The sequence below is a fragment of the Electrophorus electricus genome, chromosome 7, assembly GCF_041902795.1.
Source record: "Electrophorus electricus isolate QZ-2024a chromosome 7, ASM4190279v1, whole genome shotgun sequence".
NCBI lineage: Eukaryota > Metazoa > Chordata > Actinopteri > Gymnotiformes > Gymnotidae > Electrophorus > Electrophorus electricus.
In genome coordinates, this window is record NC_137503.1 from 17,247,335 (window position 1) to 17,272,468 (window position 25,134).

The 25,134-nt window shown below is 39.0% G+C and overlaps 1 protein-coding gene across 4 annotated transcripts; it reads right to left on the reverse strand.

Moving 5' to 3' along the window:
* Positions 1-1,565: 1,565 nt before the first annotated feature.
* Positions 1,566-20,834, reverse strand: vapb (VAMP (vesicle-associated membrane protein)-associated protein B and C). Of its 4 annotated transcripts, none has more exons than XM_027010749.3 (7): positions 20,561-20,834; positions 10,626-10,724; positions 8,958-9,110; positions 4,645-4,748; positions 4,313-4,393; positions 3,716-3,895; positions 1,566-3,557 (listed from the first exon to the last, which is right to left on the reverse strand). In XM_027010749.3, the coding sequence occupies exons 2-7, from the start codon at positions 10,657-10,659 to the stop codon at positions 3,393-3,395; spliced, it is 717 nt and encodes a 238-aa protein (XP_026866550.1). In that variant the 5' UTR covers positions 10,660-10,724; positions 20,561-20,834; the 3' UTR covers positions 1,566-3,392. The 4 variants fall into 4 exon arrangements, with proteins under 4 accessions (XP_026866550.1, XP_081573975.1, XP_026866551.1 ...); XM_081717849.1 differs by lacking the exon at positions 10,626-10,724 and adding an exon at positions 19,379-19,466; XM_027010750.3 differs by lacking the exon at positions 10,626-10,724 and having other exon boundaries at positions 3,716-3,823.
* Positions 20,835-25,134: the final 4,300 nt, after the last annotated feature.

Here is a 25,134-nt window from a genome sequence, read left to right on the forward strand (position 1 = left end):
TGCGGGTGCAGGATAAGATTTAGGATTATAGCATAGCACTAGCAAGTATAGATTTGAGAGGAATACAACTAGAGTTTTCTAGAGAAAGTAGTTTTACAAAATGTTTCTACTGCTACAAATATACATAAAAGTGCATACATAAAAACGTGACACATTTTTTGTTGTTTTGGCTCTGTAATCCAGCACATTAGTTTTTAAAAAGAAATAACTTTAAGATTAAACAGCAGTTTTTATTTGAAAGGCCGGAACATTTTAAATGTTTTTGCTTGTTTTGGGGGATTTTAGAAGAATTTGGTTGGATATGTGCAGATGAGGCAAAAAGTTTCATTTCTAAGTGTCTATCAAATCAAAACACAAAACAAAAATATTTGTGCCACTGCGCTTTGACCAAATAGCTTATCACCGGAGTAAGGAGGCATTACTAGCATACAAGTTTCAAGTATCTGACCTGTTCATGCATGTTCTGTTTAGAAAAGAAAATATTGCAAGCTCAACAATGATTTTTTTGCAAAAACTCTATTGTTTTACTCTCTATTTCCAAAAACAATCTAGCTCTATCCCATTCTTGCTCAAATCCTAAAAATGATGGATTATTGGGATCCATGTGCAATCTTCACTAGTGAGATCAAAGATAAATGGATAATAGCCAAGCAGAGGCAGACACAAAAATCAGGACAGGGAAAAGAGTGCAAGCCGAGGTACAAAAACACAACCATTATAGCAGACCAGAATCCAGGTTAAGAGTCCAAGTCAAAAATACTAGAAGGGCAATACCAAAAACACAAGTCCAGGACCAGAAGAGAGTCAAAAATACCAAAATAGTAGATAGCAGAAGTAACACTCAGGACTGCAGACAAGGAAAGTACTGACAGTACTTCACAATGAGAGGAATATTTATAGCAAGGGTAATAAGGGAATGATAAGGGACAGGTGCTGGAGATGTGTGATGCTAATGAGATGACCAGTACTCCGGGGTCGAGGGCCTCTGGTGTCTAGAAGCGCTGTCACTACTGACAATATACTGTATTCTGGGTAACTTAATATAAACTTCAATATTTTATAAAGGGGAAATACTACTTGATTGCACCTGAAAACCAACAATTTAAATGTGCAAAGTTCACATTCTTAATGAGATGTCTAGGTGCACAAAAAACAAAGCATTAGAATTTTGTTGTTGCTGCCATAAAAACATTCATAATCTAGCCATGACATTTTAATCAGGGATCTCTACTGATGAAACATTGGTCTGTTACCAAGTGGAGTTGCTTGACGCATTCAGTGGTTGCCAATGTAAACATTACTGCATCTCGCATCTTTATTTTGAGCCTGCGGCGCTTTTTTAGATAACATCAAAACCTGTTTTGATAACAATCCTAAAATAAGGAAAGCAATCCCTTTGATCTGACAAACAAGTGTAGTCTTGCTTAACTTTGGTAAATAACCCACTAGTGGGCCTATAATAATAGACCTTATAATGAGGACAATATTGAAATTACCAGGTGGCCGGTCAAACATTTATGATGTTATTTCAACTGATGGTGGACAAAGAAAGGAAAGCACAAGAGTTAGGACTGGGGCTTTATTAATTTATAAGATGCTACATATCCAACAAAATTGGGAGTTTCTTTTTACACCATAGACTACTTAACTAGGAATATTAATATTTTTAGATCATAGATAATAGATGTAACTATTTATTTATTTATTTATATACATACAAAATGGTCACCTTTCGGTTTACATTACGGTGAAGGTTTGGGGTTCTAGGACAGGTGTTTTTTTTCCCCCCTCCATTTCCTTAGTGTTTTCATGAAACAGCTACCGACAGCCCCAAAGACCTTTTATTCCATAGCTCTACAGAAACCTTCAGTCATAAATTTAGTATTACTACTGCTGTCTGAACACCATTCAATTCTGTTCTTAATACTCAATTATATGAATAAATGAGATGACAGACTGAAAGTATAGCCTTTTGGAAGTAAAGAATACACAAAGTACACCCCCTTAAACATATTCAAAAAATCATGAGACAAAGAATATATCAAGTCACAAAATGGTCCCTTTTAGAATTTTTTTAGATGTCCTCATTCATGTGAGAAACACTGAAAAAGTGAAAGAACAAACTGTTCCAAGGGGAGATATAGATAAACAAACATTCTTTATAAGCAGTGCATTTCTTTCATTGAAACAGTGCTGTGCAATAAAAGCTTTATTCTTAATTTAATTCAAACCAAAAAAAAAAACAAAAAACTGAGGCATGAAAAAATAAGGGGTGGGCAAAACTAATGTTAGTTAGGACAGTGTCTTTAAAGCCTAACAGTAGGACAAACCACTGTATAACAAAAACAACAGAAATGACTCGTCTCCGAGCCATGCATTTGTTGCAAGAGAAACAGTCAGCATGGCTTGAAAACACATGAGCAGTTCACAGGACAGGCCACTAAACAGCTGAGTGGTTTTGAAAAACTGCATTTTGATCTTCCCAATATTGCACATAATGTAGAAAGGAAGAATGAAAAGGGAGCAGCTGCTGGGCTTACAATGTCTTTTTTGATGAGCATCAAAAGGCAAGAGGTCCTCAACAAGCCAGCTTTCAGTGAACTGGAACCTAGAGCTTTGACAGAGCTTAGGCAATGTGGTTGCTTCATTATAATACAGCGAAACAAATTAAAAACATTACATTTAAGTTTAAATGTCGCACGAGTGAAGCAGCAGTACTAAGGGCTGAAAGGAAGCAAAATTTTGCCTACAAAAGCAGCTCAGTGAAACAAATTAAAATAACTGTTTTGCTCTCACTGTAAACATGCGATCGCACATCCATCAACTGGCAAAATGACAACAAAAAAACTTAAAATGTAACACTATTTTGATCATAATGACAGGGAACTTGGCCTATGCAAAGTGTTTTTCCCCTTTTGTGTAAAGCCCTGCACTTTACTTCTAACCCCCTAAAAATTGTCATAAAAGAGGTTTGAGTTAATGGATAGATGCCAATGTGACTAAGGGCATTTAGTGTCTCTACATGTAATAAACTTGCAATTTATGGCCTCCTTATAAAAAGAATGCAATAAACAACACCTCACTTGACTGCAGTTGTACATCTGGCATTACAGAAATTTACTTTTTCATACTGTGCCTAAAATAGTCTGGGAGGAGGGCCATAATGATGTCATTCCTTTTTGTGGTAAAAACTAATCACTTTTTTCCCTTGAATGGATCTTTGCACATAAAATTTAATTATTTCATAATATCCTTTATTAATCTTACGTTTTCTTCTACCCAACACTACCCAAAAGATATAGCATTCCAATCACACAAATTCTGCCTTCGTTACTTTGTATTGTTAGTTTGTTTCATTCACAATGCATGCTATGGCTGCTCCCTCTTAATCTTTACAAGAGCAACTTCCCAACAATGACACCAATGACAAAGAACAACACAATTAGAGCGATCACTCTGATGCTCAAGCTTTCCTCCTTCACTGTGACTGATGAGGGTGAGGAATGCTGAGATGTCATCACTGTACTCTTCCTCATTCGCAGACCATCATCTTCCTGCTGTGGAGGCATTATAGTAAACATTGAGAGAAAATTAACCAACAAGTTGGAAGTGTTACACTTCGTATTCCTTACTCCTTTACTACATATGCTTTGATTTTACTTTCATTCTGTTTCTAAGATATCTCAGAGCAAATTCTGTGATACAAAAAGCTTACCCTAATCTGTTTGTTTTCTTCCCGTAGTCGTTGCACCTCCATCTGAAGCCTCTTACACTCTTCCATGATCCTCTTCACTTCTCCGTCATCCAGACTGGACACCATGGACTTCATTGACAACGTGGACGACTCAGATTTTAAAAGGCTAGAGGACATCACCTTATTGCTGTCTATGTCATGCTGTTGACATACATACATGTTCACATGCATTCATACACAAATATGCATATAATCAATTCATGATACTATAGAATCCGTAATCTCCACATCAAAAATGAGACACAGTTAACAGATCCATTATTGTATTAACAACTCCAGCCTGACCTAAAATGTTACTTTAACTTCAGTTCCCAATCCAAATTAATTTGTACTGCACCTTTTACAAGTAGTCCACCTATACACATAACCTAATTAATCCTACAAAGTGTCTTAGTTTGAATGTCCATTTATATGTTTGTGTTTAGTATGTTTGATATATATTGCATGGATTAGAATAATATATTTATTTTCCTACAACATTCATATTGACAGTAGTTGATGCATTTATTAGAGTTAAGGAGATTAACAGGGACACAATGAGCACACCAGGAAAGTTACCGTTTTCTCATTCTCATTTGGCATCTCAAAGACACACCGCAGCTTGGAGTCCATTAGCTCCTCTGGCTTGGCGTCCTTCCACTGCACATGAAGAGGAAGAGAAAGAGAAGAAGAAAGATATGAATCACAGATGAGTTCACTGAAAGGATAAAGGAAGCAAGCAATCCACACATATGTATACTGTACAACAACAACGTATATATGGCCTTAGATTTTTGTGTGACTGCAGGAAAAAATTTATATTTAAAAGAATCATCACTTTAGATCTACTGTCCATGTATAAGAAAAGGATGGAAACTCAGTAAAAGAACAGTTACTAGATCAGTACTCACCACTCCCTCCATGTCAGTCATGTCTGGTGGAGCCATTAAAGACTGCACCATAAACTTGTGTTTGCTCTTCTCATTGGGGTCATAATCAAATGGCTGCAGCATCACTGTGAACAGACAGACAAAACTAAATTTAAACATTTTCAAAGCTACCAAGCACAAATACACACACACACGTTTAAAGTGACAAAAGGGTGTAATAGTTTTGAAGCAGTGCATCATAATTTATCTGTATTCCCCTTGGTCTCCTCTGGGGGTGTCTCGTACATGCTATACATGTTTTCATATGAGCTTTGTTTGGCCTTTTTTGTCTTCAAAGGGAAAACACCTTTAGATGTGGCCACTAGAGCTGAGCTCATACAGGGGACATGGCAGTTGCAACCTTGCTCTGGCTTTGTACGCTGTTATGGCAATCAAAAGGTTTTAACACTGCTCATGGGAAACAGAAGGCAGACCCAGATTGTGAATATCCCATGTCGTCAGTCTTATTTTTCCAAAATGCCATCTGTAAAACAATCCGAATGAACATCAATATAAAACTTTAAGTACACTTTAAGTACAAAGAGTGGAAAGTTTCTATTGTATCTCTTTTAAAATGACAATCATGACTTTCAAACTGTAAGGATTGGCACCAGGCTGAGGCCCCCTCCATCCACCAGGGGGAGGCCTCGAGTCAGGCACACTACCAATCAGGCCTGATGCCCAACAGCTGGGCTAGGTCTGTATAAGCCTGTCCCCTGCAGAAAAGAATTACGACGTCGGCGACCGCGAATTACTGGCGGTTAAGCTTGCCCTCGAGGAGTGGAGGCACTGGCTGGAGGGGGCAAAACACCCCTTCCTGGTCTGGACAGACCACAAGAACTTGGCGTACATACAGCAGGCCAAGCGACTTAATCCGCACCAGGCTAGATGGGGACTGTTCTTTGCCTGGTTTGACTTCATTTTAATCATACCTGCTGGGCACTAAGAACACCAAACCAGATGCTGTCTCCCGCCCATGGGAATCCTCGCCTTGTTCTGCTCCGCCCTCAACAGTTATCCCCAGGGCCCACATCGTAGCGCCAATCCAGTGGGGGGTTGAGAAGGCAGTACGTCAGGCCCTCCTTGCTGAACCAGACCCAGGTGGAGGTCCTCCGGGGCGGTTGTATGTACCTAAGGTGGTTAGATCTCAGGTCCTCGAGTGGGGACATGCATCCCCATTTTCGCCGCACCCAGGAGTCACACGGACGCTTGAGTTTCTCCATCGGCGGTTTTGGTGGCCCTGCATGGAACCCGACATCCGAGAGTTTGTGAACTCCTGTCACACCTGTGCTCAGTGACCCCAGAACAAGGCCCGCTGGACTGTTGCATCCACTGGCTGTCCCTTCGCGCCTTTGGTCTCACCTGTCACCTGATTTTATCACAGGACTGCCCCCATCAAGGGGCAACATGGTGATTTTGGTGGTTGTCGACAGGTTCTCCAAGGCCGGCCACTTCTCTGCCATCGGCGCAGGAAACAGCCAAAGTTTTGCTTACACAAGTTGTCCGTCTTCATGGGCTGCCTAGCGACATCGTGTCAGACCGTGGGCCTCAATTCACTAGCCACTTCTGGGGGGCCTTTTGTCCATTTTTGGGGGCAGAAGTCAGCTTGTCCTCTGGCTTCTGTCCGCAATCCAATGGCCAGACCGAGAGAGTCAACCAAGACTCGGAGCGCACCCTCCGCTGTCTGGCCTCTTCCTGCCCATCCTCTTGGTCTGAGCACTTATTATGGGCAGATTTTGCCCAGAACACACTGCAGCACTCCTCCTTAGGCATGTCACCATTTGAGTGCCAGTACGGGTATGCTCTGCCCATGTTTGCTGATCAGGAGGCCGATGTGGGTGTCCAGTCTGCTGAGCAGACAGTCAGGCGTTGCCGCCTAGCTTAGCAGAGGGCATGCAGGGCTCTCTTATCTGCTAGTGCTGCTCAAAAGCATTACGCCAACAAGAGATGGTGACTTAGCCAGACCCGCTGTCCCGGCCGATATCAGCCAAGGACCTGCCTTTGCGTGATTATACTCACAAACTCACCCCTCGCTACATTGAGCCATTCAAGGTTCTTCGCCGTGTAAACCCAAATTCTTAGCGCCTTGCCCTTCCCCCGTTGTTGCGTGTCCACCCCACTTTCCACTTGTCGCCTTAAGCCTGTATTGCGTTCAGTGGGCCCTGCTGACCCACCGAGACGGCACATGGTGGACGGTGCACTGGCATATTCAGTCAAGCGTTTCTTGGATGTCCGGCAAGTTCGTGGTGGAGTCCGGTATTTGGTGGACTGGGAGGGATACGGGCCCGAGGAGTGGTCCTGAGTCCCCTCCCGTCACATCCTGGACCTTGAACTTATTCGGGCTTTTCAGCGGGATCATGCGGCTGGTCTTGGGACATGGGGGGGGGGGCGCTCCTGTAAGAGTTGACACCAGGCAGAGGCCCCCTCTGGCCACCAGGGGGAGGCCTTGAGTCAGGCACACTACCAATCAGGCTTGATGTCCAACAACTGGATTAGGTCTATATAAGCCCAGTAACTCACTCAGTGCTGAGCATTTGCTAAAGTTTTGAGCCAAGCTTCTAGCCAGTAACTCTGTGTATTGAGGTGTGTGTGTGTGTGTGTGTGTATATGTGTGAGCCCTTGTGCTATACCTCTCTTCTGCTCTGCGTGGGTGTCTCTGTTTTTACACATCCCCTCACTTCTCCATGTTTTCCCTCTCAAGTCTGTCTCTCTCCCGAGGCTCCCCTTAGCCACTAAAGTTCCTCCCTGTTTTCTGGTTTTGTTTGGGAAGTTTTAGAGTTTGGTTTTCCCCAGTGCATGCCATTCTTCTTGTGGTGTCCTTCGTTAGCTCTTTTTCCACGCTCGGCGTGTTTTCGTTTTTCCTCCCGTTTTGTCGTCTTCCATTCCTTTGAAGCGCATATACACGCAGGTCGTTGTACGGGTGCTGCAGTCTAGCGAGAGCTCATTCACCTTGCAACAAAGCGGCCGTGGTTCGACTCCCCACCAGGTTTTTTTTTTTTTTTACTTCTTGTTTTACCCATTTTAAGATCTAACTGTTTTGCACACGGGCCCACCAACATTAAAGCGTGGTAGCTCACCCAGCAGTGTCGGTGTCATCACCGATCTGTCCTGGGTTTCAGCCCCCTTACACAAACTATGTGCCGAAAATTAGTGCGAAAGTTTTAAAGTTAGAATTTCATTGCTGATTTTTACAAGTAAATTATGCAATACATTATTATAAATTACATTCAATGCATCACAGGGGTAACTGCCTCTCATTTATTATTGCGTAAATGAGGCAGTCTTGGAAGAAATTAGGTTCCAGGACACAGCATTAATTATGTATTGGAATTTCCCAGTTCCCTCTGCCAGTGTGTCAAACCAATGTTTCACTCCCCAGAGGAATCTCAATGCAACTCCATGTCCCACTGTGAGGTGTTTATTAAAAGTCAATGGTATAAATTATGCTGTAAATGTTTCATATACAATGTACAAAGCAAATTAAGACTTCAGAAGATTAATTGTATAGTCCCTCATATATATTCATGCTCTCATGATTCTTAATGTCCCAATCATTTTAATGACTAGAGGACTGCTGGTTTTTAAGAAGAGATTTGATTATTTAAAAATTGTATTTTATTAAAATAAGTTCTGTTTCAAATTTAAAACTGTAAAATAAATTGTATTGAATCTTCAAATATGTGCATCACAGCATTGAAATCCTCACTGATTTCAAATCATCAGTGTGTGTCATGATTGGCCACCCTCCTAGCTATTTTCATAGTTTCCCTGTCACGTCTGTTTTCTTTTACTTCCTTATTCCGTTTCTTGGTTTTGTTTTCTCCGCCCCTTGTCTGTTCCAGTCCTTGTTTTGGTTTTCCCTGTTCATATGCTTACCTGTGTCTGGTTAGTGCTTGACTGTCTTGGTTATTTATGCTGTATTTTGTTCCCCAAGTTGTCTGTTATTTTGTTAAGTTGGGTCATGTGTGGAGTCATCGCCATTTTGGTCCTCGTTTTATTTATTTGCTTAGTTCGTTTGTTACTTTGCCTTAGTGTTTTCCCCGAGTCTCTGTTTTATTTGCCTCCTGTGTTTAGTTTCCCTCATTTATTAAAGAACCTCCTACATCTGCATTCTGCTTCTCGCCTCATCCCTGCAAATACGTTACAGTGTGGTCTATGTGATCAGACTTTCAGACAATTTACACAATTAGTCCAAGTTAAAGATGATCAAATTTCACAACACTCCCTATCACAAGCTAATTTAGCTCAGATGTCCATGTTCACTTGTGGAGTATGCATATAGTTCATGCATTTACCTGAGACATTAATCGAGGTTCCAGCATCAATCACTCCACTGTTTGGTCGCACGCAGTAGCGGCGCGGTGCAGTTGTCTTCACCTTAAAGCACACATTTCTGTCTGTGGGATTAGCAAGCTTCAAGGCCGTGGTCACCACATCTGTAAACGGTCCTAAAAACAATGAAGGTACAATTATATCCATATAAAAAATCCTTACTCTTCTAAGTACAAAATATTACAAATGTATTTAAATTGCCAGTCTGTCATCCAACCAACCTAAATAACCTGGAGCAAATTACAGGAACTCACTTCCAAACAAGTGTGCAAAGATGGTAGAAACCTAGCCTCAGTCTTAAAAATGCTATTGCATAAAAATGCAGCATAAGGTGATTCTAACCAATGCTAGTCTGAGGGTGCTGAATACTTAAGCAAGAGGTTGTTTTTTTTTTTTTGTTTTTTTGTTTTTTTAAAAGATCTGATGTTGACACTGATCATTTTTGTTAAGAGCATACTGGTGTGCAGCAAAAATATTAGCAGGAACAATGTGTTTTATTTGTAATCTACATTAATCTGATTATTTTAAAAGAGAGTAAATACTTTTGCAAGGTCCTGTATCCAATTACTTTATTTCTGAACTATATTTATTTATTTACTATGCTTCAAATAAGAATGAAACAATAGAACCATGCAGCAAAACACTTTACAAGTTCATAGCCAAATGTTTCGGGGTCATTCCACAACAATTCAGCTAGGAGTTGTCCATTGGTATCCTATATTTTGTCATTTAGTGGATGGGTAAGAGCTGAACCCATTTTTTGGAAATTTTTTATGGCAATTTTCAACATACTGGATTTTTTTTTTAAAGGCAATATATTGTGCTACAACTATGCTGATTTCTTTCCCCAAAACTTCAAACAATTTCAAAAATTTTTATAATTCATTTTTGAAAATGAATCTCCTACTTTACTTTCTTTAATTTTTGATATGCGATACCAAATGTCTTAAAAAATAAACAGATTTGTTACAATAAAGCCATACCTTGCAGGAATCACAAGCCCTACCCACAGTAGTATGTTTGAATACAGTGTGGATGGAATTAAAAGTTGATTTTGTTACTCCGGACAGGTGCTCTGATACTTATATGCACCCCCCCCCCACCCATTCTCTGTATTTACTGAGTACTGACAAAAGCATGGGCATAGAAATTGTAACAGATGAGGATGTTCAATAAAAATTAAAAAAAAGTTTAACATATTTACAGTGAAACATTAAGTGACAATAGGCGTATTGAATCAGAAACAGTCTAAGCTGCTTTCCTTTTTCTTGTACTGTGTCTTCATACTGTTATCTCGGTGGGTGCCACAGCCTGGCATACTCGCACTGAAGATCTGCATAATATCAAAAAGTGGTTTAAATTTTGGAATTTAATCACAATGTACCAGGCCCAACTTCCTTCTAGCTCCTGAACAAAAATTCTTGAGATCAACAGATCATCAATAAAAGTTTCTTGAGAACAACAGAAGACTGCCCGGTTCCATTTTTCATCACCCTTGGCTATGGTGCCATCAAGTAGGTACTGCTGCACCTCAGCAAACTGCACACAAAGCTCTGCTCGCACTAGTTGTCCATCTGACTCTGAGCAGGCACTCTGAGGATTAATGACTTTGGAAGAGGTTAGTTAATGACCTTTGGAGGAAGAAGTCCCATGTGCTCCAGCCATGTAAGGAGCAGCACCAGTGTAGCACTGCAGCGATGCAGCTCTTCGCTTTTAACCTCAAAGAACACCTGCATATACACCACTCAGGAAAAAATAGGAGGGAAAGGGTGAAGGGAAAGGGTGACAAGTATCAGAGCACTCGTACAGAGCAACAGAATCGACTTTTAATACCATCCGCACTGAATTCGAACATACAGGGCAAGGGCCGAGTGAGGGGGTGTGGACAGTAACTAATAAAAATCATAACTTCATTAAAACAAAAATTATGGGCAAGTCATCAAAACGAGCCATTTTGAAGAAAATAAAAAACCTAATAACTAACCATAACTTAAGTTTTCTTTTTTTCAAAAACAATTCACAATAAGTTAGTCCCAGGTTGTAAACCACCCATCAACTAAATAGCATCAAAATCTGAGACACCAAGGGACAACTGGATGAAGTGGTGTAGAATTACCCTTCTGAAACCTCAAAACTCAAAGGATCACATGCAAGCTTTAGAAGAAACAACAGATGTTATTGTGCTGTCAGCTGTGCCTCGAGTGCCAATGTACCACTGCCATTACCCTGAACACAGCTCTGTGGGATAAAGCTTCCTAAATTTATCTTAAAGTAAATGGGGCAGTAAATGAAAACAAAAGGAACAAAAGTTCCACTACAACTACTACAAAGCTGTCCATAGTTGGTAAGAAGTCTGTTATTGTTGATCAAAGCTAAGTTACAAGAGAACATCTTGAAAACTGACTGTAAATACTGCCTTTTTCATTTTAATACTTCTGAAAAATCTAATTCCATACTATTTGGACTATGAGACAGTGTGTGTGTGTGTGTATGTAATTTAAAATAAATAAAATTATATATATTACACACACACACATACATACACACACCAAAAAAAGGGTCTCACACTAATATTTCGTTGGACCGCCTTTAGCTTTGATTACGGCACGCATTCGCTGTGGCATAATTTCCACAAGCTTCTGCAATGTTACAACATTTATTTCTGTCCAGTCACATAAATTTTTCCCCAAGATCTTGCATAGATGATGGGAAATTTGGACCACTGCGCAAAGTCTTCTCCAGCACATCCCAAAGATTCTTAATGGGAATGGGGTTCAGGTCTGGACTCTGTGGTGGCCACTCTTTTATAATTTGAGCCGGATGAATCCTGACCTCATTCTTTGGGCACATAACGTTGCTGAACCTAGACCTGACACACTGCAGCAACCCCAGATCATAGCACTTCATCACTTCAGCTGCCTCTCCTTACCCTGATGCGTCCATTACTCTGGTACAAGGTAAATCTGGACTCATCAGACCACATGACCTTCTTCCATTGCTCCAGAGTCCAATCTTTATGCTCCCTAGCAAATTGAAGCCGTTTTTGCCGGTTAGCCTTACTGACAAGTGGTTTTCTTAAGGCTAAACAGTTGTTTAGTCCCAATCTCGAGTTCCCTTCGTATTGTGTGTGGAAATGCTCTTACTTTCACTATTAAACATATTACTGAGTTCTACTGTTTTTCTAGGATTTGATTTCACCACACATTTAAGTGATCGCCGATCACGATCATTCAAGATTTTTTTCCAACCACATTCCTTCCTCGAAGATGATGTATGCCTACTGTCCTTCCACTTTTTAATAATGCACTGAACAGTTCTTAACCCGATTTTAGTAGTTTCAGCAATCTCCTTAGATGTTTTCTCTGCTTGATGCGTGCCAATAATTTGACCCTTCTGAAACAGATTAACATCTTTTCCACAACCACAGGATGTGTCTTTCAACATGGTTGTTTAACAAATAAGAAGCTACTCACTGCAACAGTTAGGGTTAAATAACTTGTTGCCAGCTGAAACAATCACCTATCCAGTAATTATCCAATGGGAGGCTCTTACCTATTTGCTTAGTTAAATCCAGGTGGTGACCTTTTTTTTTTGGCCAGGCAGTGCCCCCCTCCCCACCCCCCAAATATAAATATAAATTTTATATAATATATATATATATATATATATATATATATATATATATATATATATATATATATATATATATATATATTAGTAGACTACATGCTTATACTTTACTACATACAAAAATCAAACAGATACTAGATAGTGTAGTCTCAAAACAAACATGTTGCACTAAACCAAAAAGACAAAATTATCCCACGGTACCTTAACTAACTAAACAGGCAAGTTCAAGTATCTAGCCAGATGGCATGCCCCTAATTTGAGATCACAAATAGTGCAACATAAATAACAAATGCGGTTACTGAAACATAAAACTATATACTGTACTATACACAATTACTTTTTTGCCAAAAACCTGAGGTTCCACAACCAAGCGCCCTTAGTAGTAGCAGTGTTTTGAAAAAACAGGGCTCCAAAGGCAAAGGTGGCAAGTCTCAGAGGAGACATCAAAAAGGCATTTTCCCTGCAGCCAAAATTCCACAAAACACTGTTCTTTTCAGTAGCATGTACTTTTGTCTCGCCATATTGCTGTTTATTTGAATTTGGCATGAGTTGTCTGCAGCATATTGACTGATGTCTAAAAACAATCAAGACGTAGAGACAGCAGCAAGCTTATGTATCAAAATTTCTCACACTGCCAGAAGATTATTGTAGCCTGTCTAAAATCACCCATTATGGAGCATGGCTTTGCAAATGCACAGACCACAGATTTTAAATCATGTCCAAAGAATTATTTCACAATTTGGGATTATCTGCAACTGCATAATCATCAAGACATTCACACACTGTAAAGATGGTCACTAGAATGTCTTCACATCTTGCCACCTGGTGGTCTCAATCAGTCTGAAGTGCAGTATTTAGAAATTTTGTGCAAAAAAACTAAAGTGCATTAAGATAAAGTTAGTGGTGAGTTGGGGGAGGGGTTATTGAGAGGTGCTTAAGATACTTCGAATATGCGCTGTAGCATCGGTTATATCCCTACAGGTAAAGTGTGAAAAAAAATCTGCCTTGTCGTCATAAAATGAACTAATGCTGCAAATAACAATCGTGCTTACTCCATGTGTGTTAACCACAGTATGAGGGTACTACGGGTAAATACATGGAATTAACTTTGCAGTATTTGGATTTTATTTGGGTTTTCTGATATTAGGCATAACTCAGACATTTTAATGCTGTCATAATCTGGTCTTTTGTTTTATGAAGGTCCGTGTTCATATGATCAAATGTGTTATAATGTATCAGACAACTGTCCAGTTTTGAGCCAATCATTGAGAGTTTAACACAGACATCTAATATTGAAATGGCAAGACTATCACAATTTTGACACACTCCTTTTCAACACATCTTTCCATACCTGTGAACATGGTGGAGTACAGTCAATAACACACAAGACTGGGTGAGGGCAATGAGCACCTATATATAATTTCTACATGCTTTAATACTTAAAATAAATCAAATCATCACTATTGATTATTGTTTCTGACTTTTCTGATTTGCATTACTGGATATTTTAATAATACAGTCTTAATATTTTAAATAGGCTACATTAGACCATTTTCCTTTAAGGCATATAATTAAACAATTAACCAAATATGATGTAAATAACACAGATTTCTACACTATATGAAGCAATATTTGGGCCAAATAGTCTATCCAACTAGTTGGGATAAAGATAATTCAAATGCTGCACGATGGGTTTAACAGTGAAAGAATATACGAGAAAGGTAAATGGAACTGAATTACTGTGTCCATTTAAGGCGGCTTAGAAATGCTCAATAAGCATATCTGTGAGGATGCTGCGTTTGTCTGTTCTTAGTGATACTTCGCATAAGCACATCAGCAGATGTGGCTTCCAATTCATCATTTTTACATCTGCATACGATTTACACCCTGACAAGTCACACAATAAACCAATACAACTTAACATGTGTAAGGAATGCTTAAAAGTAACAATCCCATTCATTAACATCTGAACCAGCAGTCACTTAAGTAATTTAGGAGGCTGAGAGAAATGTAATTAAACTTTATAGGTTTGTAGAAAGTCCATCCCTGTAAACACCCCATTTCATGTAGCAATGTTAAGCCTGCCAAAAGACTTCTGAGATTTAACTGGCTAATGGCTATGTTTTGGAAGTTATTACATCACTGAGTAGCCCAATAGTAGATTGCCCACGGACGCCAATTGCAAAGCTTTGATTTGATGAAACATTTTTTTTGCATTTGGTGGCACCCCAAACTGACCCAGATTGCCTGGTTTTAGCAGCCTATCAAATTTCATGAAGATTGATAAAAGCATTAAGATTCTGCTGTTTAAGTAAATAAAGCTTCACCTCTGAACTGTTGATTGACTTATGACAGCTGGATTGTAAAAAAAAAGTCAAAATATTTGGATAATTATAGAGGTTCAGACTCCTGTGAATATTTTGGCACCAAATTTGTGGAGATCTGGTGAAAAAACCTGGGACTCCTTCTCAAAAGTAGGTTTTGCATATTAGTAAAAAGCCATCATGATGGAAATGAATGGGAGGAGCCCATAAAAAAAAGAAGAAAAAAAAAAAGAAAAAAGTTTGAGAAATTATTGATCAAAATGTTTAATGATGCATTATAGTGTCACCATCAAGCCAATGAAGCATGCTACGTTCTGTTATGTTTGGTGATTCTGGGCCTTAGTCCTTGTGGGCATTTAGTTTTGGCCAACAAAAAGACAACAATGAAGATAAATTCCAGCAATTACAGTACTATGTAGTACTAAGTACTAAGCCCTTGTACTCTCACAAAAGCTGCTGCTGGCATTAGTCACACTGAAAAGCTGTACATACCGGCTAGTAACATCAAAAACATGTTTCCTTGCATGCATTAATCTATGTGAAAATGCAGTTTTGAAAGGAGAAACAGGTAATCTGTTTAGACAAAAAAATTAATTTTAGGCCAAAACCTTGGCCATCAAGCAATGTATTCATAGATATTTGTGTTATAATGTAATGAAATCGTTAAAGCTATTAAATGCTTCAAATGTCAGGTTCCTAGTACTAATTGGGAACAATTCTGACAGTCAGTTTCTCTAGAAGTGTATTAATATGTGGTTAAAAGGTGTTTATAAAAAGTTAAATAAGAGTCTAGATGTTACTCAAACTCATGACAGTCATGCATTGTATTGAAATATACAATTTTCCTTCAAATGCAGGACTTTCTTTTAAAAAATGGAAATATACCTTGATAGCAACTTTTTCATGTTTTTATGAAGACCTCATCACATTTTATTGCATTTTGACCTGCACGTCACTTTTTGTTTCCTGATGTGGATTTAAATAAACACTGACATTCCTGGTTCTGACAATGTTTTGCTGGAATTACAAACATCGCTATTATGTTCTGGAAGTTGCTTGAGTCTCCAGCATTTTTCTAAACTAACTCTAGCATAGTGCTAACTATCGACAAAGTAGGCTTTTAGTGCAGCATGGCAGGCTAGCTTGGCAAGGTTAAGATACTATTTTAGCCACAGTGAAATGGCTCCAAAATCCCTTTTTTTTTTGTTGAGAAACTAGGAAATTAACCATTTTTCCCATGAATTTAGTAGGCCTTAATTATAAAGTATAAAAATACAAATTTGTATAAACAATGTGAGTATGCTACATTACAAACAAGAATTGGACAGTTACCAATATTACTGGAATTTCCACTGACAAACTATAACTCTTTACTCACTGTAATTATGCAGCCTAAACAAAACTTTTAAATGTCCAGTATTCATTTATAAGACAGACCGTCACTGCTCATATCACACATCCAAAAAGTGAGGTGAAACTATCTAGTGATATTCTGTTTACATTATTTGCATGAAACAAGGTCAGAAAATATAATTCTAGCCTTCTGGCTGTGGAGAGGTCCAAAAATCACTATAAAACCAAAAATAGGTAGACACCCATCCATCACACTTACATGTAGAGCTGCGACGGTGACAATAACTGCATGATTGCAATACTGTGGTAATGTGATGCCTACCATGAGGTTTGGCTCATTAGCATCATAACCTCAATTTTTTTCATGTCTGGACATTTTCTGAAGTGTGAAAATGCATGCCTAGCAGATTTTTTTTGTCAGACTTATTTTCACTGCTGGAATTACTTTGGCAGGGGTGGCACCCGTGAACAGTGTGCAAGAGGCATGGCATAAAAAGTATACTACAGAAATTATTGTATGTTGTATATATTGAAGATGGTAGATGAACAGCAGCAGAGCTTGCATCTTCAGGATATAGGTGCTAGTGAGAAAGTCTTGATACAGGCTACAAAAACTGCATAAAGTCTACAATATCCAAATATACAGAACAGTAAATCTAATGCCAGTAAAAAAGCTACTGTAAATATATGAGAAATCATGCTGTAAAAATTGTCGCTACTTTGTAAAAAGCATGAACAATGAGGTTACAGACCAATGTATGTTTTGTTGTTCAACCACAAATGTGTTTAATGCAATAACAAGCAGTAGTAGGACAATTCATGTATCATACATATTCTAACTGTTGTAACTGACTCTTAAATGGGCTGCATGATTCATGGAAATGTTTAACCTAAGCCTAGCAGTGGAAGCTCTGGAAACAGTATGTTTGAAACTGTTTTTACTATTAACGTGCGAAAGTAGACATTAAAATAACTGGAAATTTATTCAATTACTTATTCAATGGTTAATCCTAATAGGATCCCCCCTTAAAACTGGACAAAGTTCATTTTCCTTTGCAAGAAGCATGAAGACTGAAAAAATTAAGCTGCAGGATATTCAGATTCACTTTAGCCTTTTTTTTTTGTTTCATTTCCATTGCTCCAGAGTCCAGTGACTTGTGTTGAGCTGCTCATACATGGAAACCCATTTCAAGAAGCACTCTTCAAACAGTTCTTATGCTGATGTTTCTTACAGAGGCAAGTTAAGACTCAGTAGTAAATGACAACAGTGCACATGTGATTTTTATATATTAAATGCTTCAGCACTCAGTTTTCATACATTAGCAGTTCATGGCTCAGCAGTTGTTGCTCCAGGATGCTTTCATTTCATAATAATAGTGCTTACAGTTGACAGGGTCAGCTCAAAAAGAGCAGACATTTCATGAAGTGACTTGTGGAAAAGGTCGACCCTATGACAGTGCCATGTTTAAAGTCACTGAGCTCTTCAGTACAACCCAATATACTGCTTTTCTATGGTTTTCTATGGAGACTGCATAACTATGGTTTTATACACCTCAGCACTGGGTATGGCTGAAACACCTTAACTCAATTATGATGCCCATACACATTTGGCCATATACCTGAAGTATAGTGTACCTGAAAAAACTGAGTACAGTATCAGATTGTACCATCATTCTTGTAAGACCAGCAATAATAAATCCAACTCAGTGGCCAGATATATCAGTCATATCTGACCAAAATTCTTTTATATATGATAATGAAATATATAACAGTTAAAAAAAAAACAAAAAAAAAAAACATACAAGACACCTAGAAAGAAAACCAGACTGTTTACATAGAAGCAAGATCCTTACTTAGCAATTAGCTTGCTTACTTACATCAACATCTATGTACCTGAAATGTAGCAGTCGATTGAAAGCTACATTTTCTGAATGAATGACTTCTTTTAAAAATTGTATAGCCTAATTCTGGAGTTATTTATGACCTACTACAAACACAGTGATCTCATCAGTCACCTAAATTAGTCTTTACTACTATTTATGTGCCATGTGATTTGCTTGCTTTATACCAAGATGTGAGACAGATTATGTCTATGCCAGTGCTCCTTAAAGGATGATAAAATGTCATTCCATTTTATTTGCATGAATTCATGTCAAAAAATTGCAAAACCTGAGGCACCCTTCATCATAGGATACAGTTTTACACAAATGCATCAATTATCAAATGATGCACTGGATATTTGTTGTATCCACAAAATAACCATGTTTAAATAAAGGAGAAACCAATTGCATCATCCCAAGAACCATGCAGTAAAAACACTAAAAAGTCTGCATTAAAAGGATTGGGATAATTTATAATTACTGCTACATTCAAATAATGGATATAAATTGAAATATATATTACAATATCATAGCAATTTAGATAAATCATACATTATTGCAGCAGCAACTTGTTCGCTGTTTAAATTAACTTTAAACATATAAATTATAATTCTCAATAAAATACCACTAACGTTACTAGAAATGCTCATCTTGTGCTGACACTTACTGACCACTGTATTAGGTGCATCTGTCTTGCTGGTACATTTTATAAAGGATGCAATTACATCTGTTGGCATGACCACCACTGTCCATCTACTAACCTGTTCATCACTGGTCAGTTCCTAACAACAAGAAGATTAGCTACTGGCTAAATAGTAATTGGGGATGGAATATTCTCAACACAGCATTAACACATACTGTAGAATGGATGTGCATGTTTAGCTTCTACAAGTTTGTCAGGTCCAGCAGTGTTGCTAGAATTTTTCCCAGTGTTTAAATGCCACTGTTGGGTCGACAGCGGGCCAGCCACCCAAAAATATACAAAAAAGTGGTCTCAGGAAAAGAAACTGATCATTGACACTACAGGATGGCTAACAAAATGTGCATGGCAACAGATGGGCTATAGACTAAGACTATAATAAATTGATTGGTACGTGTAAATCACTTAGTTAAATGAACCTTTTCATTTAAGGTTCAAACTAGCTTTTTACTGTCTACAAATAAAATAGTCTTTGTGTAAACAGAAGTTTAACTTACCCACTGCCACGACCAGCCACTTGAAACATAACGTCATCTACTCTGCATGAGTACCCTAGATGCCTATAGATCCTTTTATGTAACTCTTCTGACCAATGAAAAATTAAATAGAAAACGAACAGATGACCAACATTCACAATGTCAGTCTAATTGAGTTTTTTTAACCAGCTACTGAAATAATCATTTATCATAATACAATTAGGTATTAGGTAAAGATGGTGGTATAAATCGTACGTGGGACGTATTTCGACTAGGTTTCTATAGGTACATTAACAGGTAATAAAATCGTTTACTGTAACTCGAAGATTCGGTCTCATGGATATGGCCACTATATAGCCCACAGATAAGCTAGTTTAATTGCACAGTCTCGAGTTATCGAAACTGTCCCAAAGGTACTTTGGGTAATGCTGTACCCAAGTCAGTCGGTCAATCATGTCAATTTTCAACTGACTTAGGCGTGGCAAAAATAAGACAGGGCGAATATGACCAAGACCCAACTAACTTGTGGCAAAGTTGTTTTCACCAACGAAATCCGTAGCTTCACTTCGAGTGCGTGATCACGAAAATGTACAATACATTTATTGGTGACTGCGTATAGAAATAGATATGTTAGCTGTGCAGCAGTAGCTAGCTATATGCAATAAGGTTGTAGATGTGGACCATTCACAGCTTTAAGTTGGTTGTAGCCGTGAAGTCATCAGGGGGAAGGGTTTTAACTACTCCGCAGTTATTACCCCTTATGCAAGTAGGTAGATATAACCCTACAAATCTAATAAAACAAAGTTAGCTACGCGCTCGAATGTCTGGTGGACTTGCTAATGCTAACTTATCTTACATTATGAGCTCTATCGACTAAGGTTAGGCGTCTTGAATGGAGGGGCCTACTAGCTAGCTAAAATCATAGCTAACCAAGCTAGCCAGATATGTGATTATAGCTAGCTAAGCTCTGCTTAGCTCACTATTAAAGCTCATGAAGTGAAGGGCATTTGATTTCAGATTAGCGAGCAAACTAGCTATCTAGTTAGCTAACCAACAGACGATATTAGCTGCGTCCCACATCTATTACAGAAACGGGCCTAACATGAACGCCATCATAATACCCCTCTATAACAACAACTTTCTTTTCATTCACACTTCTAGGTCCTAGCTAGCAAAGTCCTGCATTCCTGATGTCCACCTTACCTCGGAATTTCAGTTCGTGTTGAGGTTCTAGAAGCAGGACCTGCTCTGGCCTGGCCATATCCCAGCAAATCGGGCGTCGTAACTTCAATATTTTATTAAACAAACCGGCCCCTCACACACTCACTACTATGGTGTGTTACGCGTGACAGTTAAATCAATTGGTGTGGAAAATGCAGAAGAGGTACTGAGTCGTACGACTACTGAAAAGAGGTACACTGCTATTCGAGCCACTTAGCTATCTTAGACTGTTGTGATGCAGCAGGAAAGGGGCTGAAAGAGAGGCTAAGCGTGACGTCATACTCCCTGTAATAGCCACTCCGTGATGCCGGAGTGGGGCATGTTACATGGGATATCTTAGCTTCTGATATTTAAGTCGCCGTATGTGTGTATGTGTATATGTGTGTGTGTGTATATATATATATATATATATATATATATATATATATATATATATCCTTTGGTACAGGAAGTCGGGGGTTATAATCCTGACCAGGCCCTAAATGCTGCCCACCTACTTAATTAACAATGAAAGTTCGGAGCAAGAGAGTCATACTGGCTTGGACGTCGCCCGGGTCAACAAGTTCCACGTCCGATGTTGGGGGACCAGGTCAATCTGATGAAAAGTGGGCAACTGCAACAAATACAAGGCCCTCATGGATGAGAGTGGAGAATAGAAGACTGTTGGAATGCTACTATACAAACAACCCCAGTTCTGAACTGAAATTCTGTACTACATTCGGTTTACCTAAGTACCTTCAGTCTGATCAGGGTTCCAGCTTCACATCAAAACTTTTTGCTCAGGTCATGTCAGAGTTAAAAATTTTAACACCAGGTAGCTAGTGCATATCATCCCAAAAGTCAAAGAGCACTGGAGCGATTCCATCAGACGTTTAAGAATATGCTCCGCTTTTATTGTTTGGAAGCAGGTAAAGACTGGGATAAGGGTGTTCCCTTGCTACTGTTTGTGATATGTGATACTGCTCAAGAGTCTTTGGGGTTCAGTGCAAATACCCAAGTTTTGGTCGTGAATTTCTTTGTCCCTTCAAACTGCTGTATAAGAAGTGGTTAGCTCCAGATACAACAAACTCTTCATTATCTGTGGATAAGTTTGTAACTATGCTCTGTGAATGGTTACATGCTGCCAGTATCAAAGATAGACACAATTTGGATGCAGCTCAGGAATCTATGAAAGGTAAATACAACTGTGCTGCAGTCAGTCGGTCATTTGAGATAGGTGATAGTGTTAGTGCTTTTACTTAAGCCTGGTTCAACCCTTCAGACATAGTTTTTGTTGAGCTTCATACAGACCAGAAAAACATGTTGTGAGTTGAAGTTTACTGCCACTGCTACCGTAGCTCATTCTTTGCCCTCTCCAAATTCTGTAATGTCAGATTAATGTGAGATTAATGTCAGATTACACTCCAGAACAAGATGATTTTAGTCTGGGTAGAAACAGCATTCCTACTGCCAGATTACCAAATTCGGAAGCATTGAAACAATTGTCTACTAAGTTATCATATGTATCTTTATCCATTCAGTCCGATCTTTTCACGTTGATTGACTAGTACCCTTCTCTTTTTGTTGATGTACCTACCTGTACATCGGTTTTAGAACATCATATGTATGTACAAGGTCATTCTCCAATTAAACAGCATCCCTATAGTGTGAGCTCTCAGAAACGATTGTTACTTAATAAAGAAACTGAATATTTGTTGGCCAATAATCTTGCTAAATCCAGTAATAGCTCCTGGTGTTCACCATGTTTGTTAGTACCGAAGCCTGATGGTACTTTCCACTTTTGCACGGACTACCGGAAAGTAAATACTGCTACAGTACCAGATTCATTCCCTCTCTCCTGAATGGAAGATTGTGTCGATAGAGTGGGTTCTGCAAAGTTTGTCAGCAAATTAGATTTACTAAAAGGTTATTGGCAGGTCCCTTTTACTGATTGTGCATCATAGATCTCCGCTTTTTCTAAACCAGACACTTTTCTGCAATACACGGTTATGCCTTTTGGATTGTTTAACACCCCTGCCACCTTCCAAAGTCTTTTGATTATCGGTTTGAAAGGTGTATTGAATTGTGAATCTTATCTCGATGATTTTGTTGTATATTCAGATACATGGGAACAGCATTTGGGGACACTGGAGACTGTATTCTCTAGGTTGCGATGTGCTTCATTAGAAAAGTGCAAATTTGGAAAAATTGTGATTAGCTACATTGGAAAAATGGTGGATCATGGACAGGTGCATCCCTTGGATGCTAATGTACAAGCCATCAAAGCCTTTCCCCAGACAAAATGGGACCTACATCGTTTTTTGGGGATGGCTGGCTACTACTGTTGCTTTTGTAAAAACTTGTCAGATGTTGTCTTTTGACTTCGCTTTTATGCAAAACACTGCTTTTGTATGGAGTCCAATTTGCCAAAATGCTTTGGACTCTGTGAAAAGTTTTCTGTGTAGTTCAACTGTACTCCTTGCTGCAGATTTTACAAAGCCTTTTAAACTTGAAGTGGAACTGGTGCGGTACTCCTACAGGAGGATCCAGCTGGTATTGACCACCCTGAGGTAATAAAATGATATTGTAAGCAGAAAAATAGGGATGGTCCAGAATAAACTGGTTTCCTGCAAGAAAGGCCTCTGTAGGCTTCAACATAAATCCTCAGGAGGCCTCTTTGACAGGCCTCTAGGGGCTTCAGTCAAAGGGGGAGCCTTGGTTCAAGGACGGGATAGCCCGGCCAAGCACCGGAAGAAATAATATGGACATCACCGGAGGAACCAATATAGGGAACCGGTGATATAGAATATGATTGCCTTTAAAAAAAAAAAAAAAAAAAGAATTAGTTCAGGATGAACCTAATGGTACCAAGAACAGGTTGATTTAAGTATTGAATATCAATTTGCATACATTGAATAATATATGGTTTGGAGAACAATAGTGGAACTGGGACAAGTTTTTTTTAATGAAAAAATAAAAATGGTTATGAAGAAAATGTATCAGGTGTGCCCACCTGAGACTGTTAGGCATTCTCCAGACAATGCCTCATTTGTAACATTGAGCTCAGAATCAAGATGAGACCCGCTCTTCTCTTCAGTTAATTCCAAAGTCTGCATCTTTATATCTATGTAGTGTGTATTGAATAAACAGTCTTTAATTTAGGAAGATCTAGGAACGACACTACCAACGAGAAAGAAGCCCTTGCTCTCCTTTTTGCTCTGCAACACTTTGAAGTTTATCTTGTTTTTGAACCAGATGTGTAACTCTAACTCTAATGCGCTAGTCAATGATCATTCAGGGATTTCCTCTCAAGATAGTTCATAAAAAGGGTTTAGAGAATGTGATTGCTGACACCTTGTTGATGGATTAAGGTTTGCTGGAGTTTGTTGTGTTTTTTTTGTTTTTTTGTTTTCCTCCCACAGGTCTCATACTCAAGGGGGGAGGTGTTGTGCTCCTGGACTGCTGCAGTGTGCTCCTGCTCCAGATCAGGATTTGGGTCTTTCTGTGCATCTCATTACTGGCTCCGCCCTACCCTAAGTGATTGCTGTGGCCTATATAAAGACACTGCTGGGAGAGGACGGCAGCTTTCCCAAGCTCATACAAGAGTTGGCCTAACAGTGTGTGATTTGTGAATTTGCATGTTTGGTTTTCATAGTCTTGGCTGTGCTTACCTTGTCTTGTGATATCCATAGTCAGCTTGTGTCTGTGTACGTGTAGATCTGTATGCAAGCATTCATTGTGTTCTGTTTAAATTGTGATTTCTGTAATGGAGTAAATGTTCTAGTGTATTTTTATATATATAGTTACTGATTGTAGGGAGTAGTGCCTGTTTGTTTGGGTTTGTGTTTATTGTCTGTTTATTGTAAGGGAGTTAGTGTAAGATTGTATTTTATTTTATTTTATTTTTGTTCTATGAAGTGTAGTTTGTTGCGGTGTTTCTTTTGGCTTTGTTTATGTTGGCATTCAGCCACTCCTGAAGTTAATCAGTTTTTGTGTATATATGTGTTCATCCTTCAAATTCAATACACAAAGTTTCACCTCATCTACCAGTCCAGTTATTAGTCACTCCACATACCATCGCATTGCTATTGCGACCTTGCTGCCTAGACAGAGTCGTAACAAAGGGGAAGCCAGGATGACAGGTAAGAGGGGAAATATGTCAAATTGGGAACCAATACCCAATGAGTCCATTCACCAAGCTCAATAGTAGAGCTGCTGACCTGAGATTGAAACTAATGGCTAAGATGGAGCAGACTACCAAGACCAAGTGAAGTACCTAAAAGGATACTGGAAGATGTGAATGCAGCCCTAAAGACAACCTCTACTGTGACCCTCACTTGAGATCACTGACACCTGAGATGTTTGGCTACAGGGTGAACACCATCAATGTGCAATGTTATCCATGGAGAAGGAGGTTGGAGGCCAAGATAAAGGCCACATGCAAGGATGCATCAATGCCCAGTGGTTACAGAACTTGAGAGCTGACCACAGCAGGATCCAGTAACCATCACACTAGCAGACATCTAAAAGGATGAAGAGAAAGGAAATGGTCCATGCCTACTGGCTGAAGAAGCTTA